Here is a 25,756-nt window from a genome sequence, read left to right as displayed (position 1 = left end):
AAAAGGGGCTTTAAAAAGATAAGAAAGAGATACCATTGAAGAAAATAGCATTAACTCAATGCAAAGGGAACCCAATATGGATTATACTATATGTGTTGGAAAGGCTTTGTTCCCTAGCTACCTTCTCATTTCATCTTCTCTGTTTCCTTATCTTACTCACATGACTATCACGCTTCAGTCTGGTACCTTTCTCAATTTTCAGGGTTAGCTTCCTAACAGGCTTTTTTAGGCCACCTTTTCAATGATTCTTTTAACTCAAAGCCTCTCTGAAAATGGCTTCTTGGGACACTTGGATGGCTCAGTTGGCTAATCCTCTGACTTCAGCTCCGGTCATGACCTCATGGTTCATGAGTTTGAGTCCCACATCGGGCTCTGCATTCAGCACAGAACCTGCTTCAGATCCTCTGTCTTCCTCTCTCTCTGCCCCTCCCCTGCAGAGTGTGCACACACTCTGTCTCTCTCACAATAAATAAATAAACTTAAATAAATAAACACATAAGGGGCACCTGAGTGGCTCATTCTATTTAATATCTGACTCCAGCTCAGGTCATGATCTCATGGATCCTGAGTTCGAGCCTTAAATAGGGGCTGGGATTCTCTCTCTCTTCCTCTCTCTTTGCCCCTACCCACCCCCTCTCAAAATTAAATAAATAAGTAAGGCTTCCCCAGTCCTGACGGCCAGACTCCGCCCACCTGACAGGCAGGGCTAACTATCCTCCCCCAAGGGGTGAAGCCCCTACCATTCCTGACTCCCTCCCTGCTGATGTCAGCAAACCATGCAGCCCGAGGGCTTCTTTTGATTGTCATCACCTTGTCCTTGACTTTCCATTTCTGTGTCTAACTATCCCTGAACTAATCTCCCCACTCTGATCTAGCCTATCAACTGTCATTAGGACAATCACACTAGACCTCCTGCCTTGTGTGTTATGCTTCTGCTCAAAAACTTCAGCAGACTCCCCACTACCCTTTTTTTTTTAATGTTTATTCATTTTTGAGAGACAGAGTACAAGCAGAGGTGGAGCAGAGAGAGGGAGACACAGAATCAGAAGCAGGATCCAGGCTCTGAGCTATCAGCACAGAGCCTGATGCGGGGCTTGAACTCACCAACTGTGAGATCATGACCTGAGTCAGAGTTGGCCGCTTAACGGACTGAGCCACCTAGGCGCCCTCTCACTACTCTTAACTCAAAACCTCAAATGAGAACTTGAGGCTCACAACAACTTGGAACCTTCCCAACTTTTTTATAAATCCTCTCCACTAGTGATTTTTGTTTATTCTTATTTTTTTAACCAAAGGAATCATGCATCTTTAGTTTAAAAATGCCAATAGGATGTGGAAACTAATTTGACAATAAACTATTTGTAAAAAAAAAAAAAAAAAATGCAAATAGGAGGCACCTGAGTGGCTCAATTAAGCACCCGACTTTGATTCTGGTCATGATCTCACGATTCGTGGGTTTGAACCCCGCATCTGACTCTGTCCTGACAGTTTAGAGCCTGGAGCCTGCTTCAGATTCTCTCTCCCTCTCTCTCCCTCTCTCTCTCTCTCTCTCTCTCTCTATCCCTTCCCCACTTGCACTCTGTCTCTCTTTCTCTCAAAAATAAACATTAAAAAATGCAAATGGTACTATAGGAGATACAATAAAAAACAGCATCTCCTTCCCAACCTCTCCCCATCACTGATTGCTGCTCCTCAGAAGCAACCAACTTTCAATCAACTGCTCCTTCTATTTACAACTACATTTCTAAATAGTATGCTCCTTCTACTGTTTCGTGATTTCTGTCATATTAGACGCTACTCGTGAACCTTCTGCTATGAAAGCTAAGCGTTTAGTTATTATATCCCACTCCACAACACACATGGGCCCCTCCTCCCCCATCCTCCCAATTTAGAAAATCATCATTAAATCCATATTCAGAGTTTGTATTATGACTTCATAGAATATTACATATACATTACCTTACTTGTACAACCGCTTCTTTTTTTCTGGAGGGAAAGAACTGGAGTGTGTTTCATTCTGCTTGGTTTTCAAGAACCTGTCACTAATGCACCCCCGGATTCTGATGGCACAGGTGGCCTCTCAGTGCCAGTCATATGTGCCTTCGCCACACAGCTCCAGGCACCAGTCGCCCTATGTGGACACCTATCCTCCAGGTGTCCTCTAAGTTCCTGTCCTGAGTCATCTTCCCTCAGCTTCCTCTTGGGATTGTCTCTGGCCTCTGAATGGAGTTCCCTGTGTCCTGCATTCCATGACTTCTTTCTTGGTTTCCTCTCATTTGGTGGAACAAATCATCTAGTAGCTTCTGAGAAAGGGATGCACCAAAGTTAATTGTTTGAAACACTGAAGATGCCTTTATTCAACTCTCACAGTTGAGTGTTAAGATGACTAAAAGTTGATTTCTAGACAGGAAATAATTTTCTGTCAGAACTTTAAGGGTTCAGCTCCATAGTTGCTGTTGAGAAGAAAAATGGCATTCTTGATTCCTAATTCTCATCATGTAGCCTATTTTTACCCTCTGGAGGCTTCTGAAACATTCTCTTGCCATCCCCAAATTCCATTAGGATGTGCTTCGGGGTCATTCTTTTCTCATTCTCTGGGTTGGGCATTTGGTAGGCCCTCTGAATTTGAAGATTTCACCACTCAATTCTAGCAATATGCTTCCATTTTTTTCTTTGATAATTTCTTATCCTCTATTTCTGCTCTTTCTTGCTAGACCTACTATTCAGATGTTGAGTCTCCTGGGCTCATCTTCTAATTTTCTTCTCACCAACATTATCTTTCACTCCTTGTAATTTTTTTGTAAGAGTTCTTTTTTTTTTTTTTTTTTTAGTTTCTTTTGAGAGAGATGGGGGGTCACCTGGGTGGCTCAGTCAGTTAGGGGTCTGACTTTAGCTCAGGTCATGATCTTGCAGTTTGTGAGTTCCAGCAACACACCGGGCTCTGTGCTGACAGCTCAGGACCTGGAGCCTGCTTCGGAGTCTGTGTCTCCTCTCTCTGCCCCTCCTCCCCTCCCCCCTGACTCACATTCTGTCTCTCTCTCAAAAATATATGAACATTTTAAAAAATTTTTAAGATTTATTTTGAGAGAGAAAGCTCATGCAAGAGCAGGGGAGAGGCAGAGAGAGAGAGGGTGAGAGAGAATTCCAAGCAGGCTCCATGCTGTCAGTGCAGAGCCCATCATGAGGCTTGATCCCACCAAGTGTGGGATCGTGACCTGAGTCGAAACTGAGTCGGACGCTTAATCGACTAAATCATTCAGGTGTCCCTATTTCTGCTATTATATACAGTTGACCCTTGAATAGCAAGGGTTTAAACTGTGGCGCTCCATTTATAAATGGATTTTTTTTCAATAAACACAGCCCAGTATTGTAAATGTATTTTCTCTTCCCTAAGATTTTCTTAGTAACCCTTTCTTTTCTTTAGCTTACTTTATTGAAAGAACACAGTATATAATACATATAACATACAAAGTATGTTTTAATCAATTGTTTACGTTATCAGCAAGGCTTCCGGTCAACAGTAGGCTATTAGTAGTTAAGCTTTGGTGGAGTCATTTATATGCACATTTTCAACCATAGAGGGGGTTGAAACCTAACTTCTGTGTTGTTCCACGGTCAATTATATATTAATTTCTAAAAGGTCTCCTTGGGGAGCCTGTATGGCTCAGTCAGTTACATGTCTGACTCTTGATTTCAGCTCAAGTCATGATTTCACACTGTCAGAACAGAGCCTACTTGGGATTCTGTCTGCTCCTCCCCCACTTGCACGTGTGTGCCCATGTATGCACGCACACATGCTCCCTCTCAAAATAAATAAAACATTTATAAACAAACAAATAAACAAATAAGTGTTCTTGTTTTCTGTGTGGTTCATTTTATGGTCTCTGGTTCTTCTTGCACAGATGCCATATTTCCTTCCAAATTTCTGTTGAATTACAATTTGGTTTTACCTTCCACATTGTTTTCACCAAGTCCCCTTTCTGTCTGCTGGCTGCAGGCTGTTCTTTCACATTTAAGAGTGAGTCACTAAAATACTGAATGGACGTTCTGGGTATCCAGGTGGGGGAAAAGCTGACCAGTGACTTCACTCCAGCTGTTTCACTAGATGATCCCCCCTACTAGATGATCTGTAGTTTTCTTCCCTTCCACTGGTCCCTTTATCCAGCAAAAAACTTTACAATCTTTAACTTGGGGACAGTGTCCTCACTTAATCCCTTTCTCTTGAGCTCATCCTTGCCTTCAGCTCTGGTTCTATCCTCCAGGCTGGCTGCATGTGTACAAGCACGTGGGAGATGAACACATGTGTGCATGCAGGCATGTGGCAGGAGGCCGGATGTCATGGGTGACCACCTGAGACTAACGGCTCCCTTCACAACTTTTTAACCTAACTTCAGTTTTTAGTTGCATTCCACAGCACCTCCCCCCACCACGTCTGATTGCTGAGCTTTCCAGGGCCCCGTGGTGCGACCAGGCTGGCTTCCTGGTGGGTACCCACACTGTAAGTTGGGGCTTCAGCTTTCTCAGCTCCGCCATTTATCTATCAGCAACCAAAGTTTTATTACCATCTCCCAAATGCTGCTTCTCCTCTTCCATTCCTTTATCATTATACTTTTTTATACTTTTATTCCCATTTTAGGGGGTTTTCAGGAAGGAATGGAAATAAATACATGTTTAATCCACATGTTTAACTAAAAGTCCTCTGCATTGGTCAATTTCAAATTTCTAAACAGCAAAACCTCACCCTTAATTGTGGGGTGTTTTTTTGTTTTTATGTTTTTATTTTGAGAGACAGAGACAGAGAGCGAGCGGGGGAGGGGCAGAGAATGAGGGAGACACAGAATCTGAAGCAGGCTCCAGGCTCTGAGCTGTCAGCACAGGGCCCGAGGTGGGGCTCGAACCCATAGACTGTGAGATCATGACTTGAGCTGAAGTCAGACGCTTAACCAACTGAGCCACCCAGGTGCCTCTATTTTGGGTGAAATCTTACCGAGAATCACAATCTAAAAAAAACAGCACAGTGGCTTGAGGCCCAGTCAGCCCTGCACTCTGTCAGGTTCCAGCAGGCGTGTCCACCAAACCCAGGTGCCTTGCTAGACACTCTCTGAGCATCTGTTTCATGCAAACCTTCCACTCCAGCAAAAATGCTCCATTAATCATTCCCCAAAGACATCTTTTACATTCACACCTTTCTCTTGTCCCCCTCCAGCCTCCTCTCCTACAAGACGCATTTGATCCCCTTCCGTGAGGACTCCCCTACACCGTGCGCTATGGAGACCCCTCTCCCTGCTCACCTCTGGTCTGACCACCATCTGAGAGCAAATTACTGCATCCATCCTGAGTTACCAGGGCCCATATTTTTTGTTCCTGGATAAAAAATGACCATTCCTCATACAAGTGTCCCCTGGGTCTAACAGAAGGGGGTGGCCATGACAGACTGAATCCTGTGACTCAGTCTTACTCCTGAGTGACTAACTCTGTTGAGACAATGGCTCCACCTGCAGTTTCAAGTTTGCTCTCTGCATAATAACACTTCCTGGGTGGAACTTCTCCCATTAGTTAGCAATGAACGCTTATGCACTGTTGTTCTGTCCGGGCTCCCTGTGACAGTGCAGAAGTACCTGCCAGGGGCTCAAAGGACTGAGACTAAAACTCCATAAGAACTAATAGGTTACATGGGGTGTAGAGCTGAGCCATCTTCCAATAAAACATTAAAACTGTCCTGACAAGAAGAAATCTGGATCTGCAATTACAATGCTTTCTGCTCTCCAAGGATGCTAGAGGTGTCCCCAGCCCACACCTGGTGGGGCTGAGCACCTAGTAAGGTGTGCACGAGCAGCCAAGCCCCTCAGGGAAATTAGAGTAGCTGCAGGTTCAAAGTCGTTGTCGGGGTACAATACGTATCCAGTTTGAAAAATGATGGAGGCAAGAGACAGAACCAGAGGGCTTATTCTAGCACATTCTGGCTGTATGAGCCTGTACCTCTCAGAGCCTCAGTTTCTTCCTTAGTAAAAAGGAGACAGTCTTAAATGATCCGCTTTTCTCTGGGTGTTGTGTGAAGGTTTTCCGAATGGCAGTATGTATTTTGCATGGACCTGGTATTATTAGGCAAATGTAGGTGGTACATGAAGAGGGACATTTTTACCCTACCAGTTATGTATTGATTTTATGTGCATCAGGAAAATACACGTGTGTGTGTGTGTGTGTGTGTGTGTGTGTGACTTTATTTCTATCCCCTTCCTCTGCTTTATTGTACCTCAAATCATGTATCACCACCCAACACTGTATAAATTTATTAATTCATTAATTTTGTGTCTCCCACTGCTATGAGATCAGGGGTTTTCTCTTTTGGCGTACTGCTGTACTCCTCGTGCCCAAAATAGTGCCTGGCATATAGCAGATGCTCAATAAATATTTGTAGGAAGGAAGGAAGAAAGGAAGGAAGGAAGGAAGGAAGAAAAAGAAAGAAAGAAAGAAATCTGGATTTGGTGTCCCAGCTCAAAACTTAAAGAAGAATCAATCCTTGGCCATCCTTAGAAGACACCTTAAAATATTCATCTAGACTCTATCCAAAAGTTCACCAGTTCAAGGCCTACATAACTTAGAGACCAAAGAGGTAAGAGGCAGTAACCAGCACGTTGCTAGAGTTAACACTGCTTTTAAGTATACGTGCTGTCAACACACAAAGTACAAGTGTAAAATACATCCTGTCAAAATCAGTGATTGTTTTGCAAGACAGCTGGAGAAATTTGACTACACTCAGTATTTGATGACAGCATGAAAACACTGTTAACAATAGGATGGTTTTGTTTATAACAAGAATTTTTAGAAATATATACCAAAATATGAATAAAATTATATGATGATTACATATGATCTGCTTCAAAATGATCTAAGGAAGGGAAAGAGGGAAGAGTGAGGATTACAGAGCAGGAGTTGGCAAATATTTTCTATAAAGGGCTACAAAGTAAACTTTTCATGCTTGGAGGGCTATACAGTCTATGTTGCAATTGTGCAACTCTGCCACTGAGCATGAAAACAGCCACAGACTGGGGCACCTGGGTGGCTTAGTCGGTTAAGCGTCCGTCCGACTTTCGCTTAGGTCGTGATCTCGCGGATCGTGGGTTCGGGCCCCGTGTCGGGCTCTGTGCTGACTGCCAGCTCAGAGCCTGGAGCCTGTTTCAGTCTGTGAGTCTGTGACTCCCTCTCTCTCTCTGACCCTCCCCTGCTCATGCTGTCTCTCTCTCTCTCCTAGAAATAAATTAAAAAAAAAAAAAAAACACACCTTAAAAAAAAATTAAAAAGAAAACAGCCACAGACGATAAGTAAATCGGTATGTCTGTGCTCCAATAAAACTTTATTTACAAAAACAGATGGAGGCTGGATTTCAAACACAGGCCCAGTTTGTCAGCCCCTGGCATGGATGAAAGAAGACTGACCATGACTTGATAATTACTGAAGTCAAGTGTTAAGTATGTGAGGATTGTCTCTACTCAGTGCATATTGGAGACTATCCAGAATAAAATGAAAATTTCCATAATTTCCAAAGTAAAAAGAGTGATTTTTTTTCTTCAAGACATCAAAATTTAACTTTGGTTAAATATGTAAGTAAATACTCTAAACTTAAAGTAGAACACAGAATGAGGACTAATGATGAAGGATTATAGTTTCATTTCCAGAAGAGTAATGGATAAAAGTAAAACACAAGCATTCTACTGGAAAACTGAAACTAAAAACAGCCCATCCATGGAAATTTGCAGGACCAGAAAGTGAGGTGGTATTTGCCTGGCATGTGTCTGAGCGCTGAGCCAGAGTACAAGGGTTTTTCCTACTACTCTCCACCTCTGACATCCTCTTCCTCTACAAGCTTGATGGGAGGTGTTCATATTTTATGCTGGAGCCCTTCATGACTGCTTTACTGGGAGGTGATTCTCTCCCCTGAGCAGAATACATTCTCTTTTGAAAGCTCTCAGGACCAAAAGGCACATGTGGAAAAGAACTTTCTGTCCCTGGCAAGCAGGGAACCAAACCCTTTCTCCTTGAACCTGGACAGTCTTCCCTCTCTTGGAAGCCTCACTCATCCTCTGGTTTTAGAAAACTTAGCTGTGTTCTCACAAAGCCCAGCTCAACGAGAAGCATCCTTCAGGGGCCCTTCAGGCATAGAGTGCTGTGAAATGCATCAACACCCTTTCTATTTTGGCTTCCTCGTGCCTTTTTCCCTCAGAAATGCTCTAAAAATCTTAAGATGTCCTAAGAAATGAGAGGAGAATTAAGTGAATAGGAAAAGCAATCAAGTGACCAGGATAAATATCCCTGTACTTTGCTACCTCTATACAAAATGACTGAGAACATGGCCTGATGGGATACCTCGGTAGGTGAAATAACTGAGGGCATCAAGGCATCAATGGCCCAGGAAGCAGGATTCCTAGCCCTCCTCCCTCCAGGGCCCAACAGCCATAGCACTTAATAAAGCCCATGGCCATCAGCCACTGGACAATGCAATGAATGTGGAGAGAGGGGAAAATAAAGAGAAGAAATAATGTAGGAGAGGACAATGGGAGGGAAAAAAAAGATACGGCAAGGAGCAGAGGGTAGGGGAAACCAAAGAGACGGCGATGGCAGTGAATGCTGAAGCCAGTCGGGTACTCCTGGTGCCAGTTCTAGAGTCTCAGGGCTTGCCAGCCCGTGCCTTACCCTGGAGGAAGAGGCCGCTCCCAGGTGGTGGTCTTGGTATTATGGTCAACATAATAGACACGCCCATTAGGCAGCTCTCGTTGTTCCCATCTGCAAAACAAAGTCAAGGGAAGCATGAGATACACACTTAAAAGGCATAAGCCCTTGTTTGAAAAGGAGTTCTTCATTATTGACGTGGTTACCTTGAGAGGACAAAGATGACATGCGAGATCCACCCCTTGGTCAAACCTGCTCCATACTATCACTGACGGTGGCAGCCAGGAGCACTTCTTGAGTACAATACCTCCCCTTTATGAAGTCAATGGACTAGGAGAGGCCACAGATCACTCTAGCTTCTCCTAAGTGACCCATATGAGTCTACATCTATGGACTTTTCTAAATCAGTGTTTCTTGGCCATTTTGGGATCAAAGACCCATTCAGAACTGTGATGAAAACCAAGGACACTTTCCTTCCAAAGTGTACTTACCAACAAAAATTTGCATGTAATTTCTGGGCTTCACAGACTGCACCTAAAGTTTACCTAGGGACCCTCCAGCCTTTTTAGTCTACGCTGCCTTTTAAAGTCACAAATTATATGACTGTCCCCATCCTCCTAGTATCACAGATATTCATGACCACATATCTTGTTAAAATACAAGATTCATTTACAGAGGACCTTTAACCGAGATCCTGGTGAATCAAGAAACACAGCACACTATTATTTATTGATTGCTCTCCTCTTGTCATTTACTAACTTCTCATGAGTCTGTGTAAGTTAATAGGAGATAGGGGGTGCCAAAAGTGGCCATTCTGTGCTAATGGAAGAATGGCAAGGTAGCAGATGATCCAAAGGGACAATCTACAAGCAAAACCACTACAGAACACAGCCAAGGGCCACCTACCCCCCAACGCTTGCTATTCCCATACTTGGTGCAATCTGACAATCACTTCACTTTACCAAGAATATGGCAATCCATATATGAAGAATACAAAATTTTTTATTTATAAAATGGTCACCACTTTATAAAGGATGTTAATGGTCTCATGAGCCTTTATGTTTTATACTGATTTCATCTGCTTCTACTTGTGGGTACTGCCTAGGAGAAGGTGACCTTTTCCAGGAAGCTACTACAGTCCGTTCTGCTGAAATGCTTGTTTTGAAAACATAAATCTACCCCAGTGTGATTGATACATGAGGGAACAATGTGAGCATGTGAATTTTGTGCTTGCTTATGCATGGCTTTTCCTTTTAGAAACACTGAATGCACACAGATAACTTCCTCCAGCTGAACCCAGTCACGTAGGAACTCAGTCATGTATGCACCTACCAGCTGCCTCAGTTTCCTACATGTTATACGCCATACCCATCCATAGCTGAAATTACAACTCCGTCTGATTTCAGATAACCCTCCTCGCAACCACTTTACGACAACACTGATGCTCACAACACTCACTTCTGACACCTGTTTCCACAAGTAAACTCCCGGTCTCTTCATGGAAACACACACTTATTGTAGTGTTACGTATCTCAACCATTTAACATGTGAAAAACTGTGCTACCGTCATTATTAGCTTCCTATTTTTCATGTGTGCCACTGACACATTTTAGAGTGTTATGCCCCTAACCCATTTTTTTCCTGTAAACCCTGTGTTTTATTGCCTGATTTTTTATGCATAGCGTGGTGATTTTTAGGAACACATATGTAATAGCAGAGCTGATTGAATACTGAAAATAAATGTCCTAGCTTCTATTACTAAAAGCCTGGTGTGTCTATTCCAACGGACGTACTTTAATCAGTACTGTTTCTCATTTAAACTAAAACGTCTGGGGGTGCCTGGGTGGCTTGGTCGGTTCAGCATCTGACTTCGGTTCAGGTCATGATCTCATTGTTTGTGGATCTGAGCCCTGCATTGGGCTCTCTGCTGTAAGCACAGAGCCTGCTTCAGATCCTCTGTCTCCCTCTCTCTCTGCCCCTCCCCCACTCATGCTCTCTTTCTCTCAAAATAAATAAATAAACTTTAAAAAACTTTTAAAAATAATAAACGCCTGATCAGCAGACTGCACTGATCAACACCTTACACACTAGGTCAGATATAGATGTACATGAGGTTTTTAAGGCAAGGAAAGGAAGCGGGTCATCATTACCCACTGAGCATCTATAATGAGCTATGAGCTCATGTTTTACCTCAGGAAGTCCTTGCCTCCATACTTTAAGGTGGGAAGTGCCATTACCATGGACGAAATGGAGGATCACAGAAGCTAAGTAACATTTATGTGTCATTCCATCTCAGCTCTGACTTCCTTCCTAGCCATTGAGTTTTACCACATCATGATGAAAGGAAGAAATGAGGAAAAGGAAGGTCGACCAGAATTTATAGGGAAACTACTACCCAGAAAGCAAGGTGCCAGGTGCCTTCTCAGTCCCCATCTCAAAGTGAACAGCTTTCCCCAACACTGGAGTCCAGGTAGGGGGCCCTGTAGAATCAAGACCACTGGGGAGTAATTACAAAGGGTCCACCTAGGCTGATGAACAGAGATGAACAAAGGTTTGTCTCTAGGCTCCATTTTAATCAGAAGCTTCTGCTTAGACATGATCAACCAGAAGAGGCTGCCCATTTTGCACCACGGGGAGGGTTAGCCCTGGGAGCAGTGAGGTCCAGTGGTTCCAGAGTCCCACCTCTCAAAAGGGATCAACCACTGGCTTGAGGACCAGAGTGTTACCAACAACCATTAACATGTGCTCGAGAACATCTCCTCTCCTGGGTACTCTTGCTCAACATTCTGTGAAAATGGATATGGGTCACCTGGTCCAGGTGCTCTGATTCCTCCCACCACAAAAAGAAGATCCTTACACTTCCTTCTTTTATTAAAAGGTCGGACAATTCTGCCAAAAGTGACCAGATGAAAATGCACACTGGCTAAAGTTAAAGATCTTCTTTCTCTAGATGCCCTTCTGAATTAAAGACAAAAGAATAACAAATATTACTAGCTCAAGAGGCTGTTGTTCCATCTACAGACCTATATCTGACCTAGTGTCTGAGGTGTTGATCAGTGCAGTCTGCTGATCAGGCATTTTATTATTTTTAAAAGTTTTTAAAAGTTTATTTATTTAGAGAGAAAGAGAACATGAGTGGGGGAGGGGAAGAGAGAGAGGGAGACAGAGGATCTGAAGGGGGAACGCAGGGCTCAGACTCACAAACAATGAGATCATGACCTGAGCCAGAGTCAGATGCTCAACCGACCAAGCCACCCAAGCACCCTGAGACATTTTAGTTTAAATGAGAAACAGTATTGAATAAAGCTAACATCCATTGGAATAGACACACCAGGCTTTTAGTAATAGAAATTAGGACATTTATTTTCAGTATTCAGTCAGCTCTGCTATTACATATGTGTTCCTAAATGTCACCACGCTATGCAAAAAAAAAAAAAAAATCATGCAATAAAAACACAGGGTTTACAGGAAAGAAAATGGGTTGGGGTATATCACTCAAAAATGTGTCAGTGGCACACCCACTCAAAAATGTGTCAGTGGCACACACGAAAAATAGGAAGCTAATAATGACGGTAGCACAGTTTTTCACATGTTAAATGGTTGAGATACACAACACTACAATAAGTGTGTACCTTCGTGAAAAGACCTGGAGTTTACTTGTGGAAGCAGTAAAAAGCGAGACTAACATACTATGGTTTCACACCAGATCCCCAAACCCCTCCCGTCTGCTCAGTAATAAGAGAGTAGCAAATCTGATACCCTCTTTATTCCTCTGATTTTGGAAATGAGGAGTCTTGAGAGAGATAATTGGCTTACGAGTACTGAAATATGGATGCTCCTCAAGGAAATGGCAGCAAACCACTCTTTCATAACATTTGCTCCCAGTAAGGCTCAAGTAGCTGGTAATCTCTCAGCATCCTCTAAGAAGTTAGCTATGTCCTTCCCTTCCTTGGCAATTTCTGGCACAAAACACCAACGAAACAAGTCTGGCTCACTGTGCAGTCCCTATCTGGAGACCTGCCCATAATAAGTGGGTGAGGCCACACCTTTTAAAAAGACAAAATATTTGTCGTAGCAGTTGCAGATGAAAGGTGCCAAAGCACATTTTTCTTTATTCCAAAAATTTTGTTACAATTTTCATCTTGTAAGCAGTCTCTACTTTTATAATTCATTTCAGACAAAGAGAAATCTTTGGTCATATTATACTTTGGCTCATATTTTAATTTGAAGACAAGATAATACTTAGAATCCCATGAAGTAAATGTCTTTAACTGACACAGGGATAGTCCCACACACTGGCAGAAAGAAAATCAGTGCGAAGTCCTCCTCGCTTATATTCAAGAGGGACAGCAGCTCTTTCTAAGCCCAGATAAGATCTGTCCATCCCATCTTTGATCCCACCTGATCCTAGAGATGAAAAACTCTCTTTCAGGGGCTGTTATTGTCCAGCAAATTTCGATGTCCTTGTATGAACCCTCTCAACTGGCTTCCCTGGAAAAATAGTTACCAGAGGAACAAGACCTTTCTTGCATTGCCTTTTTTGTTGTCTACATTTTTCCTTTTGAAATTGGACTCCTGCTCAGATTAAATGTCCATGTGGGTCCTCCCTGATCCATGACCTGGCCTAACTGCTTTTCTTAGAGAACTCTCAACTCCTCCTTTACCTGCACGGCTCCTCAGAATTCACACAAATCTCTTCCCTTCATTCACTGCAGCACAGTCGGTCAATTCTATCCACAATCAAAAGAGCCTCCCAATTCTCATCTCTCCTCAGTAACTGCTGACCCACATAGATTAAGCCTTCTGACTGTCTTGGTTCGGTCTCCCCAAGCCAAGAAAGTGATACTGGCAGCGACCTTTCATTGGCACATCCCTGTCAGGGGTGAGGCTTCTGTCCCTTATAAGCATCTTCTTCACACTGAGATAAAAAGGCTTTTCAATCAAACTACCCATGGGTCTCAATACTGCATCCTGGTCACATGGCCATATCCTCTCCCACTGAATAGCTTTCTTTGATGTTCTTAGAAACAGTGTTCAAAGCATCAAGCTTGATTCAGGTCCCTTCCCAACACATTGCTCCTTGGCCTTCAACGAGTAACATTCAGTTCAACCATGGACTACACAGGGTCTTTGTATTTAAAGGCACTTAAAAAGTAGCCTCCAATTTCAATTAATCTTAGGTAATTTTTTTAACCTACACCACCTTTGCTCCTATGCCTTTTATTCAGTTATCTCCCAAGCCCCTGCCCCAACCACCCCCATCACCATCATTAAAAGGAGAAAAATCCCACCGCGAGGATAACACCCAATCCTTTCTATCCTGTAGTATCTAAAAGAAACTGTCTGGTTCCTCTAGTCCTTGTGGAAGGTTTCCTAAAAGATCTTCAGGAAATTCTCGATTATTCTGCCATTCAACCAACCCTGATCAAAATCACATTTTTACTAAGGGTAGGATTAAGATGCAAAGGGCTAAAAGCTACATGAGGAGCTCAGGTTAGCATCAGAGACAGTCTCTTTAAAAGGCCCTTATAGGGCTCTGGGTGGCTCAGTTGGTTAAGCGGCAGACTTCAGCGCAGGTCATGATCTTGTGGCCTGTGAGTTCGACCCCGTGTTGGGCTCTGTGCTGACAGCTCAGAGCCTGGAGCCCGCTTCCGATTCTGTGTCTCCTTCTGTCTGCCCTTGCCCTGCTCGTTCTCTCTCTCTCTCTCTCTCTCTCTCAAAAATAAACATTAAAAAATAAAAAAAAAAAAGGCCCTTACAGATTTATCTACCAATGTGCTTAAAAACTAAATCTTAGTAAAAGTAATATTAATTTTTATTATTTATTAATTTGCTGACTTTGACTAATACAGTCACTGGGCAATAGTAAAGTTGAGTCTCATTCAAAATACACAATGTTAGAAAACAAAGTCAAGCCAGAACCCTTACACACCCCCCAAAATAAAAATGCCCTGCTGGTTACATAGACAAAAACGAAACTGCAAAAAGAGGCACTGAAAGTATTCAAGTATTCTTTTTAATTTTTTTAATGTTTATTTTTGAGAGAGAGAGGAGAGAGAGCATAAGTGGGTAAGGGGCAGAGAGGGAGACACAAAATCTGAAGCAGGCTCCAGGCTCTGAGCTGTCAGCACACAGCCCAACTCGGGGTTCAAACTCACGAACTGTGAGATCTTGACCTGAGCTGAAGTCAGACGCCTGGGTAACCAATTGGGCCACCCAGGCTTTCCAAGAAAGTATTCAAGTATTCTTTTTTTTTTCTTTTTTTAAAAATATTTTTATTTATCTCTAGGAGAGAGAGAGAAACAGCGTGAGCAGGGGAGGGTCAGAGAGAGAGGGAGTCACAGACTGAAACAGGCTCCAGGCTCTGAGCTGGCAGTCAGCACAGAGCCCGATGTGGGGCTCTAACCCACGAACTGCGAGATCATGACCTAAGCGAAAGTCGGACGCTTGACTGACTAAGCCACCCAGGTGCCCCAGTATTCAAGTATTCTTAAAGTTGCCTGTGTGGAAGTTCAACTCTCTACAGGCAAAAACCTCATGGGATTTACAGCTTCTTATTTTATGTTCTTCTAATAAAGGACTCTGAACCATCTTATTCCCTAACCTTTGGCCACTTCCTGGGTGAACCATAAGATTTATTTCCTCTGTTAGGGATGTTTTCAGACTTTTATGAGGCAGAAATCTATGTGCAATGGAACAAATCTCCCACTCACTGTTTTCATTGCTTCAGTAGATCCTTTATAAACTGAATAGGAAATGTGTTAACTCGGTCTTCCCCCAAGAAACCTTCTTGAGATACTGAGCTTTCCGTTCAATCTAAGCACACTAACCCCTTCTTTAAAACTATCAACAACCAGCACTTTATGCCCTGTAAGCACAGAATGGCACAGTTGAGCCTCCCTCAATCAAGGCTTCTGAATTAACTCTTTTTCTTCTTCTTACTCAATCACCTAATTTCTTTGCACTGGAAAAGCTTCCAAAGCTCCTCAACGAAAGATGGCAATAGTAAAAATGTATGCTTTCACTGAGAGCAAAGGAATTCCTGGAGATGGTGTGTATGTAAAAAAAAAAAAAGAAAGAAAGAAAAAAAAGTTTAACATTTTTGTTGATAAATAATTTTGCAGATAAATTTGTCAAGGCAGAGAAATAGTCACCCTTTAAAACATAGCTGGTGGGAGCAAAAATGGGTATACTCTTTCAAAAGGGCAATTTGGCAACTTGGTTGAAAACCTTTCCTATGTGAATATCCTTTAACTCAGCAGCTTTGCTTTTAGAATGTATGCTGAGGAAATAATATGTGTCAACCATTTAGCTATAAATGAATTGTCACAGTATGTTACATGTTCTACAAAAACTGGAAACAACCTCAATGCCCCCAAATGGAGGATTAGTAAAATAAATTACGTTATTTCTATAATAGGTATGGACTCATTGACAATAACATTATATGGGGTGCCTGGGTGGCTCAGTTGGTTGAGCATCTGACTCTTGACTTCGGCTTAGGTCATGATCATTCATGGGTTCGAGTCCCGCATCGGGCTCTGTGCTGGCAGCGTGGATTCTTTCTCTTTCTCCCTCTCTGTGCCCCTCCCCTACTCGCATGCTCTCTGTCTTTCAAATAAATAAATAAACATTAAAAAAATTTCTTTAAGAAAACTGCATTATAGATAATATTAACTTGCCCAGATATTTATAATATATTGGGTGGAAAAATCAAGCTAACAAATAACATGCATCATACAATCAAATTTTTGTTTAAAAATTATATGAATATGCTATTTTTCATTAAATTAAAATACCATCAATTATATGATTTAACATATCACTAAGAAAGAAAAGAATACTGCCAATTAAGCTTGTAAATTACATCTTGATTTTAAAGTTTAAATGTGAAATAACAAGCATTTCGAAATCAACAAAATGCAGAGGGTGTATGTGTGTAACATTTTTGCAACGTCAGCATAAGGAAGAATTTTAGGCAAGATACAAATGGCACGCAAAGATTAACAAACTTCGCCACTCTAAATTTTGAACTCCTGTACAACCAAAGATAACGTTATAAAATGCAAAGACAAGCGACAAACTGGAAGAAAATATCTGCAAAGCACAAAATTAAAAAGCAATTCGTATCCAGCTTATATTAAGAAACCCTACAGATTAAAGGAAAAAAACAAACAGCAAAATAGAAGGACGGACAAAAATATATGAATAGGCAACTCACAAAAAAGGAAACCAAAGAACCAAATAAAAATATGTGAAAAGAGATTCAATCTCAGTGGTAATCAAGGGCATTCAAACCACAGAGATACCATTCACACACATTAAGCTGGCCAAGACGAAAAAAGAAAAACCAAAAAAATCTCACAATATCAAGTTTTAGCAGGAATGCTTCTTATGTGTGCTCATGGGGATGTGAGAATTGGTGAGCAATTTGGTAGTATCTACTAAAATTGAAGATCTCCAACCCCTACAATGACATTCCAGGTCCAGCACATGCTTTAAAAGAACAGACACGCAGACAAAAAGACATGCAAAGAAAAACTCCATTGTAGCATTGCTTATAATTGTGAAGAGATAACAATATAAAATATAAAAATATGTATTTATTAATGTTATATTATTAAATTTACAAATGGAAGATATAAATTATGTATAAAATAATATACTGTTAAATACATTAAAATAATACAGATGTTTATATATCTATATACATTTTTATATGTTATCTTTATGTATGATATAAAGTATAAATAAATGTGAATTATACATAAAATGTTATCGATTCATGCAACAGAATACTTTGTAGCACTTTCAATAAATGTACCAAGTTCCACTTTATCTCTGTATACAGGGAATGGAATCAGGAAGAGGTTCACAGAGATTTTCCTCTGTATTTGTAATGTCTTTATCAAGAGGTTAAGGAAAAGGATAGTCTGCATACATATAGAATGATGCTAAAATGTGATACAACTGGGTGGTGAGTCCATAGGTATTTCTTACATTACGCTCCGTTCTTCTCTGCATGCTTAAAATATTTTATGATAAAAAAATAAATTTTAAAAGCACAAACTGCAAGATGACCAGATTTTGGTAGACATGTTTTTATGTGTATGTGTCTGTATATGTGGTCCTGTGCACGTTGCTTAAAAGGTCTCCCATTTTGCAAATGAGGATAAAAGCAGCTACCACACAGAGCGTTGTGAAGACTGCACCAAATAATCCATGGGCAAAACTTAGCATTCCCCTACACACTATAAACACCGAACACATGTTAGCTATTACTAACGGTCAGGAAAAAAAATAATAGCCTGCAAAGCACCAATGGTTAAATCTGAGCGTTTGTGATTGCTGTCCTTTCTTCTCCATTTTCTTTTTCTACTTAGAAAGAATCTTTTTTAGTTTTAAATGCTACTGAGAATGTGAAATCATTTACCTCGTCATTAACAAACACTTCTTACTCTGTCTCCCTAGAAGCCAGGTCCTGTGCTGGGAGCTGGGGATACAAAGATGGACAGAACAAACCCTGCTCTTGAGGAACTCTCCAGAAAGTGTAGTAAAAACAGATATTCGTAATTACACATGAAGAGATACAAAGAATAGCGTGGGAATGTCTCACGGGCCAGTCTCGGACAACAGAAGAGTCTTTGGAAATAAGGTTTTCCTTCTGAGATGATGAGGAAGAAGCCAGAAGCGTGCGCTATTCAGCATGACCTAAGCATGTAATCATTGTTGCACAGCTAAAAACTAAATCCTATTCAGCAAAAAGGCATCGAGTCTCAGTATAATCCTTTAATCTGGTGCTACTCAAAGCACAGTCCGTGGCCCAAACTGTTAATGTTTAGCAAAAAAATGTAGAGAAGTTTCCAAGCATTTAGAAACTTTTGTACCAATGTGGCATTGCCACACTGTCTAAATTTATGTGATCAGTGGATAAGTAGAGAACAAAAGTATAAGGATTCTTAACAGATTGAAAATGAGAAAATAAAACAAAAACCGGCGGGCCAAAAACTGGTTCTTCACAGACAGTGTAAGAAGTACCGTTTTAAAACTCCTTGGGTTTAGCTAGTGCCAAAAATGAGTTTGGAATGAAATGTAATGGCAGCGGCTGGTTTATAACTTAGCAGAGAAGCTCCAAATTCCAACGTCTCTTAAAGTTCTCTACAAACAAAACATCCGAGAACTCTTCGCAGATTGTCATCCTCGACAGTATCTGAAGGAGCACCAGGAGAAAAGGACCTTTGGGTCTCCGTAAGTGGGTGTGGGGCAGGGGAGATGGCAAACCCAAAAGATCTAGAAAACACCCCTCCTCAATTAATTCTACTTTGAGGCAGGAAACAGACAGGCCAGCCAATGACTGCGGGAGAAAAAGGATGGTGTGAAATGGCAGTGCTGAGGTCAGTCGGCAGTCCAAACACAACGGCCTCCCTTATGTAAGAAACCACAGCAGAGCGCAGGCTGCCAGAGTAAAATAATGTGCCTCTGTGTGCGAGGCACTGAGCGAGCTGCAGAGCCCAGGACGCACTTGGAGTTTATCTAAGCCATGTACACATGGTCTGTTAATGAGCATTTGGTTCCCAAAGTGGGCTCGGTGCTGATAAAAAACAGATGCAGGGCCAGCTGATCAAAGTGGCCTCACTCCCCACTGCCCACTGCCTGGACCACTATCTCACCATGTCTCCTGAGCATTCCTGGCACCCCCTTCTTTAATACACATTTGCAACCTGAAAACGCCACACCCTTTCAGTTGGCTTCTTTCATGCTTATTAAATTTAAAAGTACAGAGGGCTGCAGGGTTTGGGCGCAGGGGAAGAGAAAACGGACAAGGGGTGCTCTGTTTGTGGGCTTCTGCAGCCCAGCCTTCAGTAGCCTTCAGTCCTTCAAACATGCAGACGTGTGGAGCCTCTTTAAGACCAGAGTCGCAACTACTGCAAACTTCATAAAGACGCGGCAGCAACCAGGAAGAAAGGCCCTTAGGATCCCCAAGTGAACCTTGCTCAATGGCGGTTGAGAAGATGAAGTTGGGAAGAGACAGTTGGCCGGATGCCTTGATAAAGCAGGGCTGCGTGGCTCAGAAATGCCTTAGCAAAGAGGATACACGCCCCGCCATAGCTCCCAAGGCACTAGGACACCGAGTGAGCAGGGAAGAGCAGCCCCCACCCTGTGAGACACATAGTTCAACCCAAAGCCAGTCAAACTCAGTGGATGACAGCCTTCCACTCTTGCCTCTGGGAAGGAAATGCAATATCCCTGTCACAGTTGCTATTTGAGGCATCAAAGAAGCAGAATGCATTCAAGCAGGTGGAGGGGGAAAAAAAAGATGGCATTTAAATTTAGTCATTACAAATACGTCTGGGGGGCCTACTTTGTGTCAGGCTCCTGTCATCCTGACATTTACAGCCTGGAAGGGCAGAGAGATGTGAAACAAGCAAGTACACTTTGTGAAAAGAGTTACGGTAGACAGGGCAGTTCAACCTTGTCTACCAGGGATCAAGGAAGGATTCCCAGGGGAAGTGCTGACTGATTAATGGAAAAAAACGGTGAGTAAGTTTTAGGAAAGAGCCACCTGCATGGTGAAGGGTCCTAAGTCCAGAGAAAAGGAGCTCCATCTGTCAAACTAACCTGAGTTATTAAGGCTGGAGCTTAGAGAGCAAGGCAGAGAGAGGCTTCCAGGGAAGGTCTGAAGGGTAGGGGGCGTCATATGGTGTGGGGCTTTTGAGGCCTGATTAAGGATTTGAGAATTTATCCCCAGAGACAGTAGGCAGCTGGGGTAGCATTCTCAGTGTGAAATGTATTGCTCAGAGTTTAACTGAAAAAGGTTAAAATTGGTCTCCTGACTCCTAAAGCCAAGATACCAGGAGTAAAGGAATAACCGCTCTTGTCAGGAGCTCCTGAAGTTGTAAAGAAGCTGAGGTGCTGATGGGAGGTCTGTGACGCGGAAGGTCACTGCCAGAGACACGTCCTCTCTGACTTGCCATCGCGGGGCAGTGGACCAGAAACACGCCGTCCTCGCGCCACACACTCAGCAGTCCTGGTGGCAATCTCCAATCTCCAGGGCCTGAGGCAGCCTGCAGAGTTCTGCGCTCCCCTGGTCCTAGGGACGGGCGCCTTAGGACGGAAAACTGGGTCGCAATACCCTTCTCTGGACCGTCATACGCTTCCCGCACATGGGACCCACACACGGATCTCCTCACATTCCTTCTAAATGCCCGAAGGAAAAGATAGTGTTCAACTCTACCTCAGAAAAGCGTTTCGGCCTCTGACAAGGGTGGGGGTGGGGAATCGGCTTCCCTGCGCTGCTCCATCTGCCAAACTCAGAATAAAGAGTGTTTTCAGAGCCTGGAGTTTTCCAGCTGCCTGGAAACAGGAAGAGCCCAATCCCAGAGAACAGTAACCCTCACACACACCCTACATAAAGACATGTTGAGCCATTAGCCCTAATTGCCTGTGACTGACACAGGAGTGAAGCCGGCCTTCCAGGCATTTGCTCAGCGGAAAGAAAACAAACAGCTCACAGGGGACACGGGTAGCCATTTTCCCTCCTTTCTGGCCAAAATGATTCTGCTCTGTTCCCCCCAAATTACAGCATACAGATTTGAAATTACAAACCAAACAAAGGTCTTTCTAGTATCCTTTACCACATACAAAAGAGAAAATAAATCTCTGTAGGGAGGAGTTGGACACAAGCAATTGGTTATTAATCTTCTCGCAAAATCAAAAACTTCACAAAAACTTTTCAGAGGCACCTCTCAATACCCCAATTCTCTCCAGGTTTGAGATATTAGGAACTATTTGTAATACTTTTCATTTATGCATCATAATTTATTAAGAACTATGTTAGGTAGTGTGCCAAATGCTAAGGATATGATATGTACGTCATGAAAATCACATCTGCCTTTAGATTTATGATTTTTGTTTCTAATAATTAGGTTTTCTAAAGAGGTTTAAGAACACACGGCATATTATACATCAAGTTAGAGACCTTGCATTCTTCCCCTTTCCCTTATGAATTAATTACAAGGGTTCAGAGGCCCCACCTACATACCACGGCCACCACCATGGCCGCCGCCGCCGCCACCACGGCCACCACCACCACCACCACCACCACCGCCGGCCAGACCACAGTGACTATGGTGATACAAATGCTGGTTTCCTCAGTACCAAACGGAAAACCAGGATGGACACTGGGGCCACACCAGAACTGGCCCTGACTGTGACTGGTAGTTGCTGAGATACGACTTCATTTCCCAGTTCAGATTGATTCCCTTCCTTTACGGCTCCTTCACAGCCAATTCAAAAATATTCACCAGGTGGAACATCCTCCATTGGGTGAGTGCTTCACACATGCCCTTAACTTCCCAGAGAGATAGGAATGATTACTAACGCTCCCTTACAGAGACAGTGAGCCATGTGAGCAAGGTCACATACGGTCCGGTGGGGATGTGAAGCCACATCGATTTGATTCTCAGGTCCATGCCTTAATCTCTATTTGCTACCTAGCCAAACTAGAACTTCCCTTTGGCTTAGTGGGGCCAGGGTCTTTACCACCTAAACTAAAGGATGGCAAGAAAACTAGCAGTCCATGTTAACATCAGCCTCGACTCTAGGAGTAACACAGAGTAATATTCAGAGCCTAAAGCCCTTTATAGACTATTAGGATAAAGAGAGAAAAGCTGTTTTCTAAGCAGGATCTAGGCGAACACCCTCCAAAGACTAAGGAAGGCAAAATGAGCTCCTTGTTCCATAAAAGCCACACTCTTTTTTCCAAGTCATGGTATAAGGTAGCATTGATTCTGCCCCAGATGATTTAGATTCTTTTTAAGATTTATGGAAACCAAGCAGGTCTTCCACACCTCCCTCGCGCCTATGCATGGCAGCCTCCCCAGAGAACAAGAGCCACTAGGTAATAAATAACCACGTTGTTTCTGTCCCGGTGAAGGAGCCTCACATTTGAGTGGGGGAAGTGCTGTTGTGGCTGGAAGGCTACTCACCCGGCCGGCAGAGCATCGAGGGCCTGAGCAGCCGCCGGGAGCTGCTGTGTGCTTGAGGTGCTGGGCTCCTCGCCTTCCGCCGGTGTGGCTGGAGCAGGGAGAGTCACTGCAGTGGGGTTCGGGGTCACACTCGACACGGCAGCCGGCGAGGGCGTCACACCAACAGAGGGCTCTTCGGGATTGGTGGCTGCAGCGGGTTCATCGTTCACTGGAAGTAAAGAAATCATACTCGAGAGATCAACTCAGACTTGTGTTCACATTTACTAGATTTTTCACTTAAAGTGATAACATGGTACCTTATCATTTTACCACGCATGTATCTGGTGACAGCAAAAAGTTTTGCAAAACATAACTTTGGAAATTAGAGCAAGTCAGTAATGACCTGTCCTCACTCTCTCCCACCCCCGCCAAAAAAAAAAATTGGGAGATGGATCTGAAATAAATATATTAAATGTTATCTCTTTTTTATACTTTATTGAATTTTTCTAACATATTATGATCACATACTGCAATAAAATACTAACAGGAAGCAGGAGGGTAACAGGGAGGTGTGTTGGTGCTAAATGAAGCAAGGCCAATGCCACGTTTATAGGGTCATATACTTTCTTTAAACTTGTCATTTATCTGCTGGGCACAAATAGTAACTTCCTTCAAAAAACTCTCTATACTCACAGAAGCCAAAAACTTCCAACAATGTGTTTGTTCTTTCAAAGACTCATGCTCAAAGTAGGGAACAAAGATGAATACTACAGATGAAAAAGATGGGCTCCAAAGATAAGTGACTTGTCTTCAAGGTAACAATAGACAAAGAGACAGAAGTCAAATAAGCCTGTTCTGAGTCTCCTTATTTCTCCATTTCTTTATTTCTCTGATGATCACTCATATTCACAAGGACCCCAAGACAATGCAATATCCTCTCACTCAAAAAAGGATCAAAGTTTCTGAAGAATTCTGTGAAAATGAATAAGGCATAAGCAGAGAAATTTCTGTATGTGATTGTGCATATGCACATTTATACTAGAATTTCATAGGAAAACTTCTTAGTTGTGATTTCAGCTCATCTGCCTAATTCAAAAATTCTCCTTGCAGTTTCAAATGCAACAAACATACTGTCTATATTCTTCTTACACACATCTTCTGACAGGAGCTTGCTACAGAGCCATTCCATTGTTGAGACCTGAGGCAGGTTTTTCGTATGTTAAGTTAAGCCTATACCCTTAGCTGGTCTTAGTCCCCATTCCAACGCAATGCAGACTAAGCACCCTACCCGGCCACCCCGTTTCTCATCCACCTTCTCTGGTTAGAAGGCCTGCTCCTTCTTTCATGTTTCTAGGCCCTTCCCTTCTTATCACCTGGCTGCTTTCTCCTAGGTATCTTCTTTTACTGTCTCTCCTCAATAATGACAGCAGGAACTGAACATAATAAATCAGCTACCATCAGAGCAATGGAGTCAGCTTTCCAATACAAGTGGTATTGGTTAACTTGTACAGAACACCAGTGTGTACCAGGGAAAGTGCAAAGCATTTTGGATTCTCTTATGTCAGCCTCACACATAGCCCTACACATTAGGTACAATTAATATCCCATTTTACAGTTGTGAAAATTAAGGCTCAAAAGAGGTTAAATAACCTGCTGAGGTTGAGGGGTGCCTAATTCACACCCCTACCACCTGCCTCCAGAGCCTGAACTACTCATTTACCATGCTCTACTTCTCCCTCTGGGCACACTGGAACAACTCTGAAGCAACCATATAATCCTCTTGGCTAACCTGAGACTGGTAAAATTTCTTCACATGATGTGATGCCGCTTGATGTTAAGAGCCTAGGGACTACTTGTGATCAATTCATCTGCTTTCTCCCCAGTGTATGAAATACTACCCAGCACATCAACTAAATTAGTTGTTTAATAAACGACTCCATCTCATGCAACTGGTGTTTCCCCAAAACAAATGCAAGACTTCGTACTTCTAGTCCTATTCTATCTTAGCCAAATTTAGTAAAACACAACAGATGACAATTCTCTTTATGCAAATCTATAAATTTTACTCAATTCCAATACAAAAAAAAATCACATTTTTGAGAACTAAATAAATTCACTCTAAAAGTTATATGAAAAACTAAATGCAGAGAACAGCCATGAAAATTCTAAGGAAGAGTGTTGTGGAGGAGCGGGTAGTTCTCTAAAGTATTAACAGAACATCAGGCCACAACGATTAAAACAACGTGGTGCTGACACACGAATAAGCAGATGGTGATGAAATTAATAAGGAAGTTCAGAAACAGAATGAAGTACAGATAGGAATGTAGTATATGACAAACGTGGCATTTTAAACGACTACAGTAAAGAGATTATTCAGTAAACATTGCTGTGACGACTGGGTAATATAATGGGGGAAAATGAGTTTTATCCCTACCTTACTCATTACATGAAAATAAGTTCCAGATGAATTCAAAATTTTGACATAAGAAATGAAAATAAAGAGGAACTAAAGAAAACAGAGGAGGTTATTTTATCTCAAAGTGTAAAAGACTTGTTGAAGTATCACACAAAATCAAGAAGATGTAAAAGATGAATGAATTCAACTACATGAAAGGTTTTTTTTAATTTAAATGGCAAAAAAAATCACAAGCAAAATCAAAATAAAAGAAAAACAAATTACGGAAAATCATTACCAACCTATATTATAGACTAATGGCTAATTTCTTTTATATGAAAAGAACCTCTACAAATCAATGAGAAAAAGACCAAAAACATGCACAGACACTTGAGAGTAAAGGAAATACAAATTAGCCCTAAACAAAATCTCAATTATGAGACGACAAATGTAATTACAGACTATGATGACATACTATTTAATCTATCACATTGGTAAGAGCAAAAATAGTTAATCACACACTCAAAAGGGTATAAGAATTAGCATTTCCACCTATCACTGGTAGGAGGAGAAATTATAGAACATCTCTGGACAACAGTTGGCAATATTGAAAGAATTTAATTTCATTATTATTTAATTTTGAGAGAGAGGGGAAGACAGAATCTGAAGCTGCCTCAGGCCCTGAGTTGTGAGCACAGAGCCTGACACGACATGGGGCTCAAACTGG

The 25,756-nt window shown here is 42.2% G+C and overlaps 1 protein-coding gene across 1 annotated transcript in view; it reads right to left on the bottom strand.

Moving 5' to 3' along the window:
* Positions 1 to 25,756, bottom strand: part of WWP2 (WW domain containing E3 ubiquitin protein ligase 2) — a 135,196-nt gene that overhangs the window by 23,639 nt on the left and 85,801 nt on the right. The window contains exons 8-9 of the mRNA XM_077755471.1: positions 22,656 to 22,863; positions 8,692 to 8,781 (exon numbers count right to left, since the gene is read on the bottom strand). Coding sequence (XP_077611597.1) covers positions 8,692 to 8,781; positions 22,656 to 22,863 — 298 coding nt within the window. The remainder of the gene's footprint in view (positions 1 to 8,691; positions 8,782 to 22,655; positions 22,864 to 25,756) is intronic.

This window comes from Crocuta crocuta, unplaced genomic scaffold (genome assembly GCF_008692635.1).
Source record: "Crocuta crocuta isolate KB4526 unplaced genomic scaffold, BGI_CrCroc_1.0 scaffold152, whole genome shotgun sequence".
Classification (NCBI taxonomy): domain Eukaryota; kingdom Metazoa; phylum Chordata; class Mammalia; order Carnivora; family Hyaenidae; genus Crocuta; species Crocuta crocuta.
Note: the sequence above shows the minus strand (reverse complement) of the source record. Positions and strands in the feature narration are given on the sequence as shown.